Source organism: Mixophyes fleayi, chromosome 1 (assembly GCF_038048845.1).
Source record: "Mixophyes fleayi isolate aMixFle1 chromosome 1, aMixFle1.hap1, whole genome shotgun sequence".
Taxonomy (NCBI): domain Eukaryota; kingdom Metazoa; phylum Chordata; class Amphibia; order Anura; family Limnodynastidae; genus Mixophyes; species Mixophyes fleayi.
In genome coordinates this window covers 18,907,682-18,923,073 of record NC_134402.1, presented here as the reverse complement: position 1 = coordinate 18,923,073, position 15,392 = coordinate 18,907,682, and the positions used below count along the sequence as shown (strand labels likewise).

General features: G+C 45.2%; 1 protein-coding gene and 1 long non-coding RNA gene across 7 annotated transcripts in view; one reads left to right on the top strand and one right to left on the bottom strand.

Moving 5' to 3' along the window:
* LOC142107859 (uncharacterized) overlaps positions 1–15,392 on the top strand; it is a 41,300-nt gene that overhangs the window by 20,889 nt on the left and 5,019 nt on the right. The gene's annotated exons all lie outside the window — the stretch shown is intronic.
* The window catches only part of MAVS (mitochondrial antiviral signaling protein), a 37,914-nt gene continuing 23,874 nt past the window's right edge, over positions 1,353–15,392 (bottom strand). For 2 of the 6 annotated variants that reach the window (XM_075190851.1, XM_075190923.1), the window contains exons 5-13: positions 11,123–11,227; positions 10,584–10,688; positions 9,009–9,098; positions 8,461–8,565; positions 6,821–6,910; positions 6,267–6,371; positions 4,740–4,829; positions 4,186–4,293; positions 1,353–2,613 (exon numbers count right to left, since the gene is read on the bottom strand). In XM_075190851.1, coding sequence (XP_075046952.1) covers positions 1,936–2,613; positions 4,186–4,293; positions 4,740–4,829; positions 6,267–6,371; positions 6,821–6,910; positions 8,461–8,565; positions 9,009–9,098; positions 10,584–10,688; positions 11,123–11,227 — 1,476 coding nt within the window. In that variant the 3' untranslated portion in view covers positions 1,353–1,935. The remainder of the gene's footprint in view (positions 2,614–4,185; positions 4,294–4,739; positions 4,830–6,266; positions 6,372–6,820; positions 6,911–8,460; positions 8,566–9,008; positions 9,099–10,583; positions 10,689–11,122; positions 11,228–15,392) is intronic. The other 4 variants (XM_075191158.1, XM_075191000.1, XM_075191078.1 and 1 more) reach the window with 4 other exon arrangements.

Below are 15,392 nucleotides of genomic sequence, written 5' to 3'. Positions count from 1 at the left end.
GAGCTTACAGTCTAAATTCCCTAACATACACACAGACAGACAGAGAGAGAGACCAGGGTCAATTTTGATAGCAGCCAATTAACCTACTAGTATGTTTTTGGAGTGTGGGAGGCAACCGGAAGAAACACATGCAAACTCCACACAGATAAGGCCATGGTCGGGAATTGAACTCATGACCCCAGTGCTCTGAGGCAGAAGTGCTAACCACTGAGCCACAGTGCTGCCCCACCTAACCGTAATACCCCTGACCCTAACCACTAAAATAATACTTACACTAGATGAATGGCAGCCGGGTACGTCCATCGCCACTTTAAGAGGAGTCGCGTTTTGACGTGAAGTCATTTTCTATAGTCGGCAACACATCGGGTCGTCATATGAAGTCATCTGGATCCTGGTAAGTCGTTTTTTTTTCATGTCGTTGTAGTAAATGTCGGGGTAGTCAGTATTGTTAAACTTACTACCACCGCTGCCAGTGATCTTTATACAATGCAGAGCCCCATCATGGTGTTGTCTGTGCAATGCAAAGTCCCTATACTGGTGATCTCTGTATAATGCAGAGTCCCATCCTGGTGATCTCAGTACAATGGATAGTCAAATCATGGTGATCTCTGCATAATGTGGTCTCTGCACAGTGTCAGTAATTACCAGCTGCCTGGAGCCAGTAATTATAAACAGCCCAGAGCCAGGGACTAGTGCTGTACCTGCAATTACGAACTGCCAGGAGTCAGTAATTATAAACTGCCCAGAGTTACAAATACTAGTGCTGCATCTGCAATTACCATCTGTCAGGAGCCTGAAACTAGCACAGTACCTGTAATTGCCATCTCACTAGAGCCAGGCACTATTATAGTGCCTGTAATGCTGTAATGAGAACTATAGGAGGGGGCTGCAATGAGAACTATAGGGAGGGGGCTGTAATGAGAGCTATAGGGAGGGGGCTGCAGTGCAAGCTATAGGGAACTATAGTGCAAGCTATAGGGAGGGGGCTGTAATGCAACAGCACACACCAAACTTATGATTATTGTAACAGAAAATCAATTCAATGAGCAAACACAACATCATCGAATGATTGTAAATTCTTATTCTCAGATATACTATAGGCTCATTGCAATAAAAGTGTTTCTGTTTCTTACACACTGTGGGAGCAGCCATATATTGAGCTGGACCAATATTCATGACAATGAAACTCATCAGTTCCTTAGGACAGTGATGGGCAACTTAGTGTGTGGCCCTTCAGCCTAGAAAAGGGCCACACAGGGGAAGGAGCACAGTGCATCTCCCTCCTTCTCCGGGTATGGCTTGTGGAACCTCCTGGGATCTATCTAGAACTAATAAAGAAAAATATACTTCAATGTGGAATAGGGTGTTTTTATTTTTATTATTACAATTTGCTAAATATTCATTTACATTATGTGTTAAACATCTTGATGTATGGTGATAGAAAGATGAACTGACAAGAGGCATCCTGAGAATTTACCCTCAGTCAGTCTAATGTCCACATCGAACAGTGGAAATAACATTTGATCGTATTTATTCTGTGTCATGCCACAAGAAAGAATCTGTGGGCCGAAAGCTTGATGCTATTGCATGCAGGTAAACCAATATACTGAAGTCTGATGGGCTCTATGTACTAACGTAGAGCTGCAGTGCTTGGTTTATGGAGAAGACCAGTGCCATATGTAATATACAGTTATTACATTGACTTGAACTCCACCTTCGAGGATTTTGGTGCATGGAGGACTGTAGTGAATGGGACACAGGTCTCAAGGTAATAATTAATGTAGCTACCAGTTGTGCGGGCACCAGCATCTTCTCTGGACATGGCCTCTCCAAGCTGTGGAGAAGAAGAAACCGTGAAATGACAAATATGGAGGAAAAAGTCGAAATGCGTTGCTCTTTCCTCCATATTTGCTTTAGTACTTTACCGCAATATAATCAAGCTCTTTGCTTTTTCCATAATAGGAATAATGAAAGACAAACAACGGCAACACCAAGTGTCATTATAACCGTTTTTTCAAGACTCTTTTTCGTCTCTGTTTCACTATTGTTTTGACATTTTTTCTTATCATTCAGCTCATGGGTATCCTGAACGTTCAGTTGTCTGTGCCGTGGCATTGCGTGGTTTCCTTCGTTGAGGTCCGCTTCCGCCTCTTCTTTGTGATGACCTGTATAATAACGGTAGTCATTGGACAGTGCAAAGCTGTTTTCTTGAGGCTGGTTGGATAGGGAAACATCTGCAGGCCTGTTATGTCCAGCACTGTACGTTCCAGGATGAGTAACATTCCCAAATGAGTAGTCATTCTCTTCTGGGCTTCTTCCAGAATGTTGCCATGTGCGCTGGTTGTTTGGAGTGCTGGTTGGTGGCATTTTTGGCTGTGTAACTGCTGTACTGCTCATTCTCGTGTTAGATTGTGGAGATGTAGGAGAAGACCTGGCCTGGTCACTAACTCTTCTTGACTCATTAACCTCTTCATCATCGCTAATCTGAAATTCCGGAATCTCAGACAACTCGGAGTCTTCTCTTGCAAATCTGCAAGTGGAGTCCAGTATGCCCGGTTTGCTGAAAGCCGTCTCCTCAACATCACTGTCCTCTGGTACACAGAATGGAACAACCTGGAAAAAGTTGTTGATATTAAAAACAACATCAAAATAATGGAATAGACATCAGTGCACAACTACATCCATCAAATGATATTTATTTATCATAAGAATCCCATCCTGCTATAAGCTACCAACATTACTATGGGCTATTAAAAGTCTTTTTAACAAAACTATGTTTAGACTCATATGACTAAACTTAGAAATCAGTGAAGACATGTTTTAGAGAATATTTAAAGAAGAACGCAGAAATCGGTGGCTTTGTATGAGAGTAAATATGTCTTCTCTGAGTGGAGGCGTCTTTTTGAAGGAACTCTTCATCCAATCGGAAGTCGTACAGATCATCGGAACTTGGAGTTCCTCAGCCAAGAGATTGCCAGTTGGGCAATCAAGATGGACCTTGATTTTTTTATCGACCAGCCGGAAAAGCTGGTACCCTGTCCCAACTATCTTTTGACACTTCTGAAGATACTGAGCCTTTAACTTGAATTCTTACAGAAAACAACTTTTTAGGAGTGACTTACCCTTCTTATCTCCTGTCTTGTATTAAGAGTGGCTATGATAATTAGCCAGCAAAATGTTATCCTAATAAGGACCATCTACCTAACTGTGCGAGATGGTTATTGGACCCATGGACGTTGGTTTTTCATTCCAGAATCGGTGAAATGGAGGGAGTGACTGCATAAGGTCCATGAGTCTAATCCTACAGGCAACTCTGGGGTCCATAAGTCTCAGATACTTCCATCCCTTTCGTAATGGTGACCTAAATTTTATTAATATTACTCCTAGAGGTCATCCTACATCTAAATAAGCAACTGATTGGGTGTTTTGTCTCCATGGAATCTCAAATTAAGTTATAAGAATCTCAAATTAAAGAGTAGATAGAATGTAAAGGTACAGAAGGACCACACTTATAGGGCATTTCCTGCTATATGGGAGGGCACACAGCCTTCATCTGCCCGCAAAGGACTTGAATTCTCCACCACACCAGTGGTTGGACCTTATCCCTATATTTGGCCAGACTTTGCACCTTTCTGTTGCATTCCTGTGATAAATCTCCTTTCTAGATGCACTTATAGGAGCAATATAAAGATTTAAATAAATAATATTGCCCCATGCTAACGTCCTAACGTCTCTTCACTCATGATTAATTCAAGATATAATCGAGATGAAACTGAACAGTATTTTTGAAGAAAAACGAAAAAGTTGAATAAATAAAGAGAAAAAGCTCTGGGACTTTTGGAGATCTTTTCTCCCCATTGTATACTGCATATTTTTCGGAACATCGGCCAATCCAAAAATTGGATGAAAATTTTGTTTTTTTAAGGAACTTGAAATGTGTTAGGGAACAAGTTGCGGGACTGCAGAGTTTGTGGTAGATGACCCGTACTGTGTTATGTTACATACATACCTACATATCTACTATTTTGTTATACTATTATCTCCTATGTGGGAAATAGCATTAATTTGACATCACAGGCTTCCAGGTAGCTGTCTATAGCTGCCACAGCTGATGTCCTTATTTATTATTTATTTATTTAGGTCTTGAAGCCACTCAAAGAGATGTTACCATGGTCAGTATCTCACCCCTCTATACGCAGACTGCTCCCTGTGCTGAGGTCCATCCCTCCCAACGTCCTCCCTTACAGAGTGAGAGCCTGCAGCAGATGGACGTGGTTCTGGAGGTTTTGTTGCCTGCATCACAATATCATCAGAGTTATTACTTAGTAAAACTCTATACAGTACAGTACAGTATATGTAATTTTACAGATGGTAAAGCTGGCGATATACACTACAGTATTATGTACGTCCTACCCTCGTGCATGGCCCCAGTGGTAACGACAGGCCACCCTGACCTCTGGCCTGCTGTACAGCAGTGGTTCTGCCACTAGGGGAGCCTCAGAGCACTATGTGATAGGTGCGGAGCTGGGGATAAGTTACTACTAGGATGGGTAGGTTTAGAGGTATGTTTTGGGCACTGTGCTATGTAAATGTTAGGTGAAATGCACAATTTCCCCATTTATTAATAGTGCCATAGTCTGGGCTTTCACTACCTTCATCTCTTCCACAAGCTCTGACCACCAGTATATTGCTGTTGATAATAGTCATGGTGGGTGACCTTACCGTGATCAGTATCTCACCTGTCCATACCCAGACTGCTCCCTGCGCTGAGGTCCATCCCCGAAGTCCTTTCTTGCAGCAGGTGGACGCGGTTCTGGAGGTCTCGCTGCCTGCATCAAAATATCATCAGAATTATTACTTAGTAAATCTCTAAATATACACCGATCAGCTACAACATTAAACCACATGCCTAATATTGTGTAGTTCCCCTTTATGCCGCCAAAACAGCTCTGACCCATCGAGGCATGGTCTCCACAAGACCTCTGAAGGTGTTCTATGGTATCTGAAACCAGGACGTTAGCAGCAGATCCTTTGAGTCCTGTAAGTTGCGAGGTGAGGCCTCCATGGCATTTAAACTCTTTGCCATGTTCCTCAAACCATTCCTGAATAATTTTTGCAGTGTGGCAGGGTGCATTATCTTAATGAAAGAGGCCACTGTCATCAGGGAATACCGTTGCCATGAAGGGATGTGCTTGGTCTGCAACAATGTTTAGGTAGGTGGTACGTGTCAAAGTAATATGCACATGAATGCCAGGAACTTAAGTTTCCCAGGAGAACTTTGACCAGAGCATCACACTGCCTCCACTGGTTTGCCTTCTTCTCATAGTGCATCCTGTTGCCATCTCTTCCACAGGTAAATAACGCACACGTACCCGGCTGTCCACATTGTGTAAACTAAACCATGATTACTCAGACCAGACCACCTTCTTCCATTGCTCCATGGTCCAGTCCTGGTGCTTACTTGCCCATTATAGGCACTTTTGGTGGTGAACAGGGGTCAGTATGGACATTCTGACCGGTCTGTGGCTACGCAGCCCCATACACAGCAAGCTGCAATGCACTCTATTCTGACACCTTTCTATCATAGCCAGCATTAACTTTTCAGCATTTGTGCTACAGTACCTCTTCTGTGGGATAGGACCAGGCATTAATGAGCCTTGGGTGCCCATGACCCTGTTGCTGGTTCACTGGTTGTCCTTCCTTGGACCACTTTAGGTAGATACTAACCACTGCATACTGGGAACACCCCACAAGACCTACCGTTTTGGTGATGCTCTGACCTAGTTGTCCAGACATCACAATTTGGCCCTAATCAAAGTTGCTCAGATCCTAATGCATTTTTCCTGCTTCCAACACATCAACTTTAAGAATTGACTGTTCACTTGCTGCCTACTATACCCCCCCTCCTTGACAGGTGCCATTGTAACGAGATAATCAATATTATTCATGTCACTTTTCAGTGGTTTTACTGTTGTGGCTGATCGGCGTTGATGTAATTTTACAGGTTGTAAAGCTTGCGATATAGACTACAGTATAATGTAGGTCCTACTTTGTCTGAGTGGCGGCTAGCAACCAACCTGACCTCTGGGCCCCATAGCTGCTCTACCCCCTGCAACAGCAGTAGTCTGCCACTCGGGGCGCATCACAGCACCATGGGATATAGTGCAGAGCCGGGTATAGGTTACTATGAGGATGGGGAAGGTTTAGAGTTATGTGATCTTTTTCTGAAGTTGTACAAAGAGACATTACCGTGGTCAGTATCTCACCTCTTCATGCACAGACTGCTCCCTGTGCTGAGGTCCATCCCTGACGTCCTCCCTTACAGAGTGAGAGCCTATAGCAGATGGACGCGGTTCTGGAGGTTTCGCTGCCTGCATCAAAATATCATCAGAATTATTACTTAGTAAAACTCTATATAATTTTGTAGATTGTACATGTTGTTAAACTGGAGATATACACTACGGTACAGTAGAATGTATGTTCTACCATAGAGCATGGACCCAGCGGTGACTATGGGGCACCGTTACGTCCAGCCCCATAGCTGCTGTACCCCCTGCAGAGGCAGTACTTCTGCTACTAGGGAGCACTATGTGATAGGTGCGGAGCCGGGGATAAGTTACTATAAGGATGGGGTAAGTTTAGAGGTATGTTTCGGGCACTGGTCTATGTAAAGGTTAAGCGAATGGCCAAACTCCCCATTTATTAATAGTGCGATAGTCTGGGCTTTCACTACCTTCATCTCTTCCACAAGCTCTGACCGCCCGTATATTGCTGCCAATAATAGTCATGATGGGTGATCTTACCGTGATCAGTATCTCACCTGTCCATACACAGGCTGCTCCCTGCGCTGAGGTCCATCCCCGACGTCCTTCCTTGCAGCAGATGGACGCGATTCTGGAGGTTTCGCTGCCTATTTAAAAATATCAGAAAATTACTTAGTAAATCTTTAAATATACACTGATCAGCTACAACATTAAAACCACCTGCCTAATATTGTGTAGTTCCACTTTGAACTGCCAAAACAGCTCTGACCCATTGAGGTATGGTCTCCACAAGACCTCTGATGGTGTCCTGTGGTATCTGGCACCAAGACATTTGCAGCAGGTCCATTAAGTCCTGTAAGTTACGAGGTGAGGCCTCCATGGCTCAGACTTCTTTTTCTAGCACATCTCACAGATGCTGGATCAGATTGAGATCTGGGGAATTTGGAGGCCAAGTCAACACCTTGAACTTTTTGTCATGTTCCTCAAACCATTCCTGAACAATTTTTGCAATGTGGCCGGGCACATTATCCTGCTGTAATAGGCCACTGTCATCAGGGAATATCGTTGCCATGTATGAAGGGCTGTGCTTGGTCTGCAACAATGTTTAGGTAGGTAGAACATGTCAAAGTAATATGCACATGAATGCCAGGAACCAAGGTTTCCCTGGAGTACTTTGACCAGAGCATCACACTGCCTCCACCTGCTTGCCTTCTCATAATGCACCCTGGTGCCATCTCTTCCCCAGGTAAATAACGCACACGTACCCGGCTGTCCACATAATGTAAACTAAAACATGATTACTCAGACCAGGCCACCTTCTTCCATTGCTCCATGGTCCAGTTCTAGCGCTCACATGCCCATTGTAGGCGCTTTCAGTGGTGGGCAGGGGTCAGCATGGGCACTCTGACCGGTCTGCTGCTACGCAGCCCCATACTCAGCAAGCTGTGATGCACTATGTGTTCTGACATCTTCCTATCACGGACAGTATTAACTTTTTCAGCATTTGTGCTACAGTAGCTCTTCTGTGGGATAGGACCAGGCGGGCTAGACTGCGCTCTCCACAGGCATGAATGAGGCTTGGCTGCCCATGACCCTGTCGGCTGTTCACCGGTTGTCTTTGCTTGGGCCACCTTAGATGGATACTAACCACTGCATACTGGGAACACCCCACAAGACCTGCCGTTTTGGTGATGCTCTGACCCAGTCGTCTTGCCATCACAATTTGGCCCTAATCAAAGTCGCTCAGATCCCTACGCTAACCCGTTTTTCCTGCTTCCAACACATCAATTTCAAGAACTGGCTGTTCACTTGCTGCCTAGTATACCCCCCTCCCCCCATCCTTGACAGGTTCCTTTGTAACGAGATAATCAATGTTATTCATGTCGCTTGTCAGTGGTTTTAATGTTGTGGCTGATCGTTGTATATGAATTTTACAGGTTGTAGAGCTAGCGATATACACTACAGTATAATGTAGGTCCTACTTTGGCTAGTGGCGGCTAGCAACCAACCTGACCTCTGGGCCCTATAGCTGCTCTACCCCCTGCAACAGCAGTAGTCTGCCACTAGGGGGCATCACAGCACCATGGGATATAGTGCAGAGCCGGGTATAGGTTACTATGAGGATGGGGAAGGTTTAGAGTTATGTGATCTTTTTCTGAAGTTGTACAAAGAGACGTTACCGTGGTCAGTATCTCACCTCTCCATGCACAGACTGCTCCCTGTGCTGAGGTCCATCCCTGACGTCCTCCCTTACAGAGTGAGAGCCTATAGCAGATGGACGCGGTTCTGGAGGTTTCGCTGCCTGCATCAAAATATCATCAGAATTATTACTTAGTAAAACTCTATATAATTTTATAGATTGTACATGTTGTTAAGCTGGAGATATACACTACGGTACAGTAGAATCTATGTTCTACCATAGAGCATGGACCCAGCGGTGACTATGGGGCACCGTTACGTCCAGCCCCATAGCTGCTGTACCCCCTGCAGAGGCAGTACTTCTGCCACTAGGGGAGCACTATGTGATAGGTGCGGAGCCGGGGATAAGTTACTATAAGGATGGGGTAGGTTTAGAGGTATGTTTCAGGCTATGTAAAGGTTAGGTGAATGGCCAAATTCCCAATTTATTAATAATGCCATAGTCTGGGCTTTCATTACCTTCCTCTCTTCCTCAAGCTCTGACCGCCAGTATATTGCTGCCGATAATAGTCATGGAGGGTGATCTTACCGTGATCAGTATCTCACCTGTCCATACACAGGCTGCTCCCTGCGCTGAGGTCCATCCCCGACGTCCTTCCTTGCAGCAGATGGATGCGGTTCTGGAGGTTTCGCTGCCTATTTAAAAATATCAGAATTATTACTTAGTAAATCTCTAAATATACGCTGATCAGCTACAACATTGAAACCACCTGCCTAATATATGTGTAGTTCCCCCTTGAACCGCCAAAACAGCTCTGACCCGTCGAGGTATGGTCTCCACAAGACCTCTGAAGGTGTCCTGTGGTATCTGGCACCAAGACATTTGCAGCAGATCCTTTAAGTCCTGTAAGTTGCGAGGTGGGGCCTCCATGGCTCAGACTTGTTTTTCCAGCACACCCCACAGATGCTCAATCAGATTGAGATCTGTGGAATTTGGAGGGCAAGTCAACACCTTGAACTCTTTGTCATGTTCATCAAACCACTCCTGAACAATTTTGCAGTGTGACAGGGCGCATTATCCTGCTGAAAGAGGCCACTGCCATCAGGGAATACCGTTGCCATGAAGGAGTGTGCTTGGTCTGCAACAATGTTTAGGTAGATGGTACGTGTCAAAGTAATATGCACATGAATGCCAGGAACCAAGGTTTTCCAGGAGAACTTTGACCAGAGCATCACACTGCCACCACTGGCTTGCCTTCTTCTCATAGTGCACACTGGTGCCATATTTTCCCCAGGTAACTAATGCACACGTACCAGGCTGTCCACATAATGTAAACTAAAACGTGATTACTCAGACCAGGCCACCTTCTTCCATTGCTCCATGGTCAAGTTCAGCACTCGCATGCCCATTGTAAGTGCTTTCAGAGGTTGGCAGGGGTCAGTATGGGCAGTCTGTCCGGTCTGTGGCTACGCAGCCTCATAGGCAGCCAGCTGCGATGCACTATGTGTTCTGACACCTTACTATCATAACCAGCATTAACATTTTCAGCATTTCTGCTACAGTAGCTCTTCTGTGGGATAGGACCAGACGGGCTAGCCTGCGCTCTCCACAGGCATGAATCAGCCTTGGGTGTCCATGACCCTGCCGGCTGTTCACCAGTTGTCCGTGCTTGGGCCAATTTTGGTAGGTACTAACCACTGCATACTGGGAACACCCCACAAGACCTACTCGCTCAGATCCTTACACTTGACCATTTTTCCTGCTTTCAACACATCAACTTCAAGGACTGACTGTTCACTTGCTGCCTAATATAACCCACCCCTTGACAGGTGCCATTGTAACGAGATAACCAATGTTATTGAAGTAATTTGTCAGTGGTTTTACTGTTTTGACTGATTGTTGTAGATGTAATTTTACAGGTTGTAAAGCTTGCGATATACACTACAGTATTATGTAGGTCCTACTTTGGCTAGCGGCGGCTAGCGACCCCCCTCACCTCTTTGCCCCATAGCTGCTCTACCCCCTGCAACAGCAGTAGTCTGCCACTGGGGGCGCATCACAGCACCATGGGATATAGTGCAGAGCCGGGCATAGGTTACTATGAGGATGGGGAAGGTTTAGAGTTATGTGATCTTTTTCTGAAGTTGTACAAAGAGACGTTACCATGGTCAGTATCTCACCTCTCCATTTACTGACTGCTCCCTGCGCTGAGGTCCATCCCTGACGTCCTCCCTTACAGAGTGAGAGCCTATAGCAGATGGACGCGGTTCTGGAGGTTTCGCTTCCTGCATCAAAATATATTATCAGTATTATTACTTAGTAAAACTCTAAATATATATTTTACAGGTTGTTAAGCTGGTGAGTTACACTACAGTAATATGTAGGTCCTACCCTTGTGCTTGGCCCTAGCGGTAACCATAGGGCACTGTCACCTCCAGCCCCGTAGCTGCTGTACCCCCTGCAGAGGCAGTAATTCTGTCACTAGGGGAGCACTATGTGATAGGTGCGGAGCCGGGGATAAGTTACTATAAGGACGGGGTAGGTTTAGAGGTATGTTTCAGGCTATGTAAAGGTTAGGTGAATTCCCACTGTCTCCATTTATTAATAGTGCCATAGTCTGGGCTGTCATTACCTTCATCTCTTCCAGAAGCTCTGACCGCCCGTATATTGCTGCCAATAATAGTCATGGAGGGTGATCTTACCGTGATCAGTATCTCACCTGTCCATACACAGGCTGCTCCCGGCGCTGATGTTCAACCCCGACGTCCTTCCTTACAGAGTGAGAGCCTTCAGTAGATGGACGCGGTTCTAAAGATTTCGCTGCCTATTTAAAAATATCATCAGAATTATTAGTTATGTCATTTTACAGGTTGTAATGGATGATTTAGTCTTCTGTGAAGCTGCAGAAACAACATGTAGATATTGAAGGGAATAGCGGCCACCGCAGTAGTCATTAGCCATATTTGCATTGTTCCTGTACCAAATTGGGGCTATAATGAGACCTTTCATGTAAAATGTTGAGATGATTTTCTATACATCCTGTCCATAAGTACCTGCTACACAGAGCAATTACAGATCCCACCCACCGGTGTTCTTACTGTTCCCAGAGATTAAAGCCTTGCCTTCCTGGATGTTCCAAAAACTCTTGTGGCCTATCTGCCCCCCTCCTCTTCCCTACTGATGGCAGAATGACTTTATTTTATTGTCAGCCATCTGGTCAATAGTAGTATCCCTGTACAATCTGGATCACCAACTGGGAGCAGAAATGGTGTGTATGCCCTGAGGGCTGCATCAAGTCAACTTCAGCCATGTCGGTGTGGGGGCTGGGGGGTATGTAATAAGTATGAAGTGTACCTAAAAAAAAAAACTGGAATTATATGCGACCATGGACTTCACAGAAGAAGTTCCAGGATAGGCTGTCAAAGTCCTTTTCCATATCAAGTATTACTACTAAGTCCAGTTCACTAAGCAACTACATCCATTGTCCTTCTGACATTACCACTTTTGCCTGGGGGAGCCTATTTATTAATTGTCGTGGCCATACCACACTAACTGTTCTGTTATCACCTGTGAGGATTCACAACACTAGCTCCAGATGACAGCTGTCAGAAAACAATTACTGTGAGGATTCATAACCCTAGTTCCAGATGACAGCTGTCAGAAAACAATTCATTCTGACGGCTCCAAACACCTTCTCTCAATTCCTGTAATCAGCAATCAGCACTCTGACCATTAATCTAGCTAGTCACCTCACTTGGATTACTGCACAGCTTTCCTTATTCCAGGGTTTCCCAAACCCAGTCCTCAGGGCTCCCCAACAGTGCAGGTTTTCTGGGTCACATGTGACATCATTAGGACCACCTGTGGATCTGTTACAATGTGTCAGTCAGTAATGAATACACCTGTGCTCCAGTAAGGAGATATGGAAAACCTGAACTGTTTGGGAGCCCTGAGAACTCGGTTTGGGAAACCCTGCCTTACTCTGTAATTAGCCCTTCAGTGAAAAGGTCAAATCAGTCAGAACATTTATCGCACCTGGTTGTAGCCTTAATAAAGTCCTTCAGTTCTGCCATAATGTGCAGGAGCAAAGCGTTGTTTTGGATTTCTCGGCTTGTGCTTTGAAGACTTGTTTTGTTTCACTGTACATCTTGAATCTACCTTTTCCAATCCTTCGACCTCAGCTTCGTCCCCTTCTATTCTACATTCTCCAACCCCTTCACTTTGGCTTCATCCATCATTATTCTACCTTCAACAATCCTTTGACTTCAGCTTGTACCTCATGACCACTCTTCTCAGGACTAAGCGACTTGGCTGTACCGGTGGTAGTCATATTTCCAATGGTACAAATATTTTTGTGAACTCTATCTCCCTAGGGAATCCATCTCTGTGCTGACCAGCCTGGGGTTGGTTGTCACGTCCCGGTTCCCCTGCCATATTGCCACCAGCCCCGGCTAGTTCTTATACAATCAGGGGGACCCCACACTTTTTGTCCCCCTGATTTTGCTAGTATCAGCACTAGGGGACACTTTTTTTTTTTTTAACCCTTTGTGTGTCGACGGCTGGCAGGTTTGGCGACTGTATTGCCACCCGGTCCACCAGCTGCCAGCACAGGTTCTCATGTGCTTTGGAAGGCTGGGTGGGGTTAATTGTAGCTTTATTAGTGTTTTTATTTATTTATCATAACTGTTTTGTGCCCGCCAGCATTGCTCGTCTGATGTCGACATTGTGACTGTCGACATTACTACTGTCGACAATCACAGTGTCTACATTTTAAGGATGTAGACAGACTGAATCTGTCGTCCGGTAAACTGTCGCCGTTCTGGTGTCGACAGCCTAACTGTCAACAGATTCAGCGTCAAAAATTCAGACCCAACCCGGCTGGATGTGGTGCATGTCTGATGTATGATTTCCGGAGAACGGCTCTTCCTGAGGCACCATCTATTGATGATTCAATTATAATAATGTCAGAATTTGCCATCATATTTCAGGATATAAATAAACAAGGTGGCAATCCAATAATCTTCCATTGTAACCATACACTTCATATACATACATTGCAGTTTGTAGACTATACTCGGGCAGGATTCTTACATACCATACTTTAGTATATATTATATGTACACGTGCTACTTGGTTCCCCACATATGAGATCTCCCAGAGTGGAGGCCATAAAAGTCGACAAGTGTCAAGCACATTGCCCTGACAACAAGTGCCCTCCACCCAAGATAGGCTTGCTGTAACTTGTAGTTCCGCAACAGCTCCGCAGCCACTGGCTGCTGCTGACCGCTCCATCGTTTTCACTGTCAGGCCACCGTGAACCCAGTTGAGACCAGGAAGAGTATATAATATAATCATTATCTGACCACATTGTCTGCCAGTTCCATGCCTGAACCTTCCCTTCAGGGGAAACACCTCGCGCGGATATATTGTGACTGAAGTAACACTGGTTTCTGCTCGCGCGCGAAAAACTGTGTTACTTTTTACCAAAGTAACGGTAATAAATGTGGGAATGGGGATAATATTGTACAATATTCCCCTGTGACTAATGTATATAGTATTGTCAGACGCCGTCCCTGCGCCTCCTCGTTAGGCAGGGACGGACGTCTGTCTCCTGAGCGCCCCATTGCCAAGCAACGGGGACGCGTTTTTCCGGCGGCGAGGTGCGCAGGAGCGCTCGTCACTATAGCAACGGGACGCGCTTCTGGATTTCCTGTCGGCGGTCAGACCACTTCCTATTTATACTTTGCTCTGACACCATTAGGGTGCCAGAGCAACTGGTTTACCTAGGCTCCAGCGTTCCTGCATTAGTGTTATCTTGTCTCCTGTGTTTGACCCGGCTTCCTGACCTCGCCTTCGGATTCTCCTTGTGTTCCATCCTGATATTCTGGTTTTGACCTCGGCCTGCTGACCATTCTCTGTCTCCTGATTCGGTACCTCATCTGCCCGGTTGGTTCCTGACTCTGCCTGTTGACTACGTGTTTCTCCGTATCTCGCAAGTAGCTACCTGGGGGGGGCGCGACCTGCACGTCGTTGCCGCTAAGTCCAAACTTCCTTGCGGGGGTCCCTGGTGAATACCAGCGGCGTGTTAGACTCCGCGCCTCCTGGTGTAGTAGTGCCTATACTTGCAGGTACTAAAGTCACGTCTGTGACAAGTATATTACATTATATTGTATATGATACTTTCATTGTGAATATTGTGTGGAGGTAAAATAAACAGTAAGCGCTGATCACATTCTGACAATGCCCCTAATGTTGTCCGTACAGCTTATGGAAATGTTTACATATAATTTCTTCGATTTATCTGCACTTCTAAGCGCTTTGCACACATTAAATACATACATAAATGCTTGCAAAGCATCACAGTATTAAATCATTCTTTTACATTACGTTGTATACATACAAAGATTTATAAAAAAAATGTACGTCTGCCTTTTTTTTTTAATCTGTCAACAAATGGAAACTTATGCTGTGCTCTTGCTTTTTTTGTTTATTCTTAAAACACTTAAAAAATTGAAAAAATTGCTGTATTAAGACCTTTGTACGTCTTTCACGTCTGTTGGCAACATTGAGATTTTTAATGACCTGGGGCACAGAGAGGTAAGGGCCGTATAAATTAGTTGGCACCGGGCTGCCTCTAGGAATTGGTAAATTATAATGGGGCTGGATGGGGCGACCGCCTGAGGACCAGGTAGTCCACGGCTCTGGCTCCATCCGCCCGTGCAGAGCCAGATTCGCTTCCTATAGGTCTGAACTCTGGTTTTTCCAGCACTAGGTAGGGGGGTCCAAGAAACTTAAGACCGTCAGGATGTGCAGTATTAATGGAAGGACCATGTCAGTATTTCGATTATGTCCACAGACATGTTATGTTCAGAGTATAATACAGCCCTGGCCAACCTGTGGCTCTCTAGGTGTTGTGAAACTACGAGCCCCAGCATGCTTTGCCAGTAGCTAGCCAACCGATAGCTAGCAAGGTATGCTGGGATGTGTAG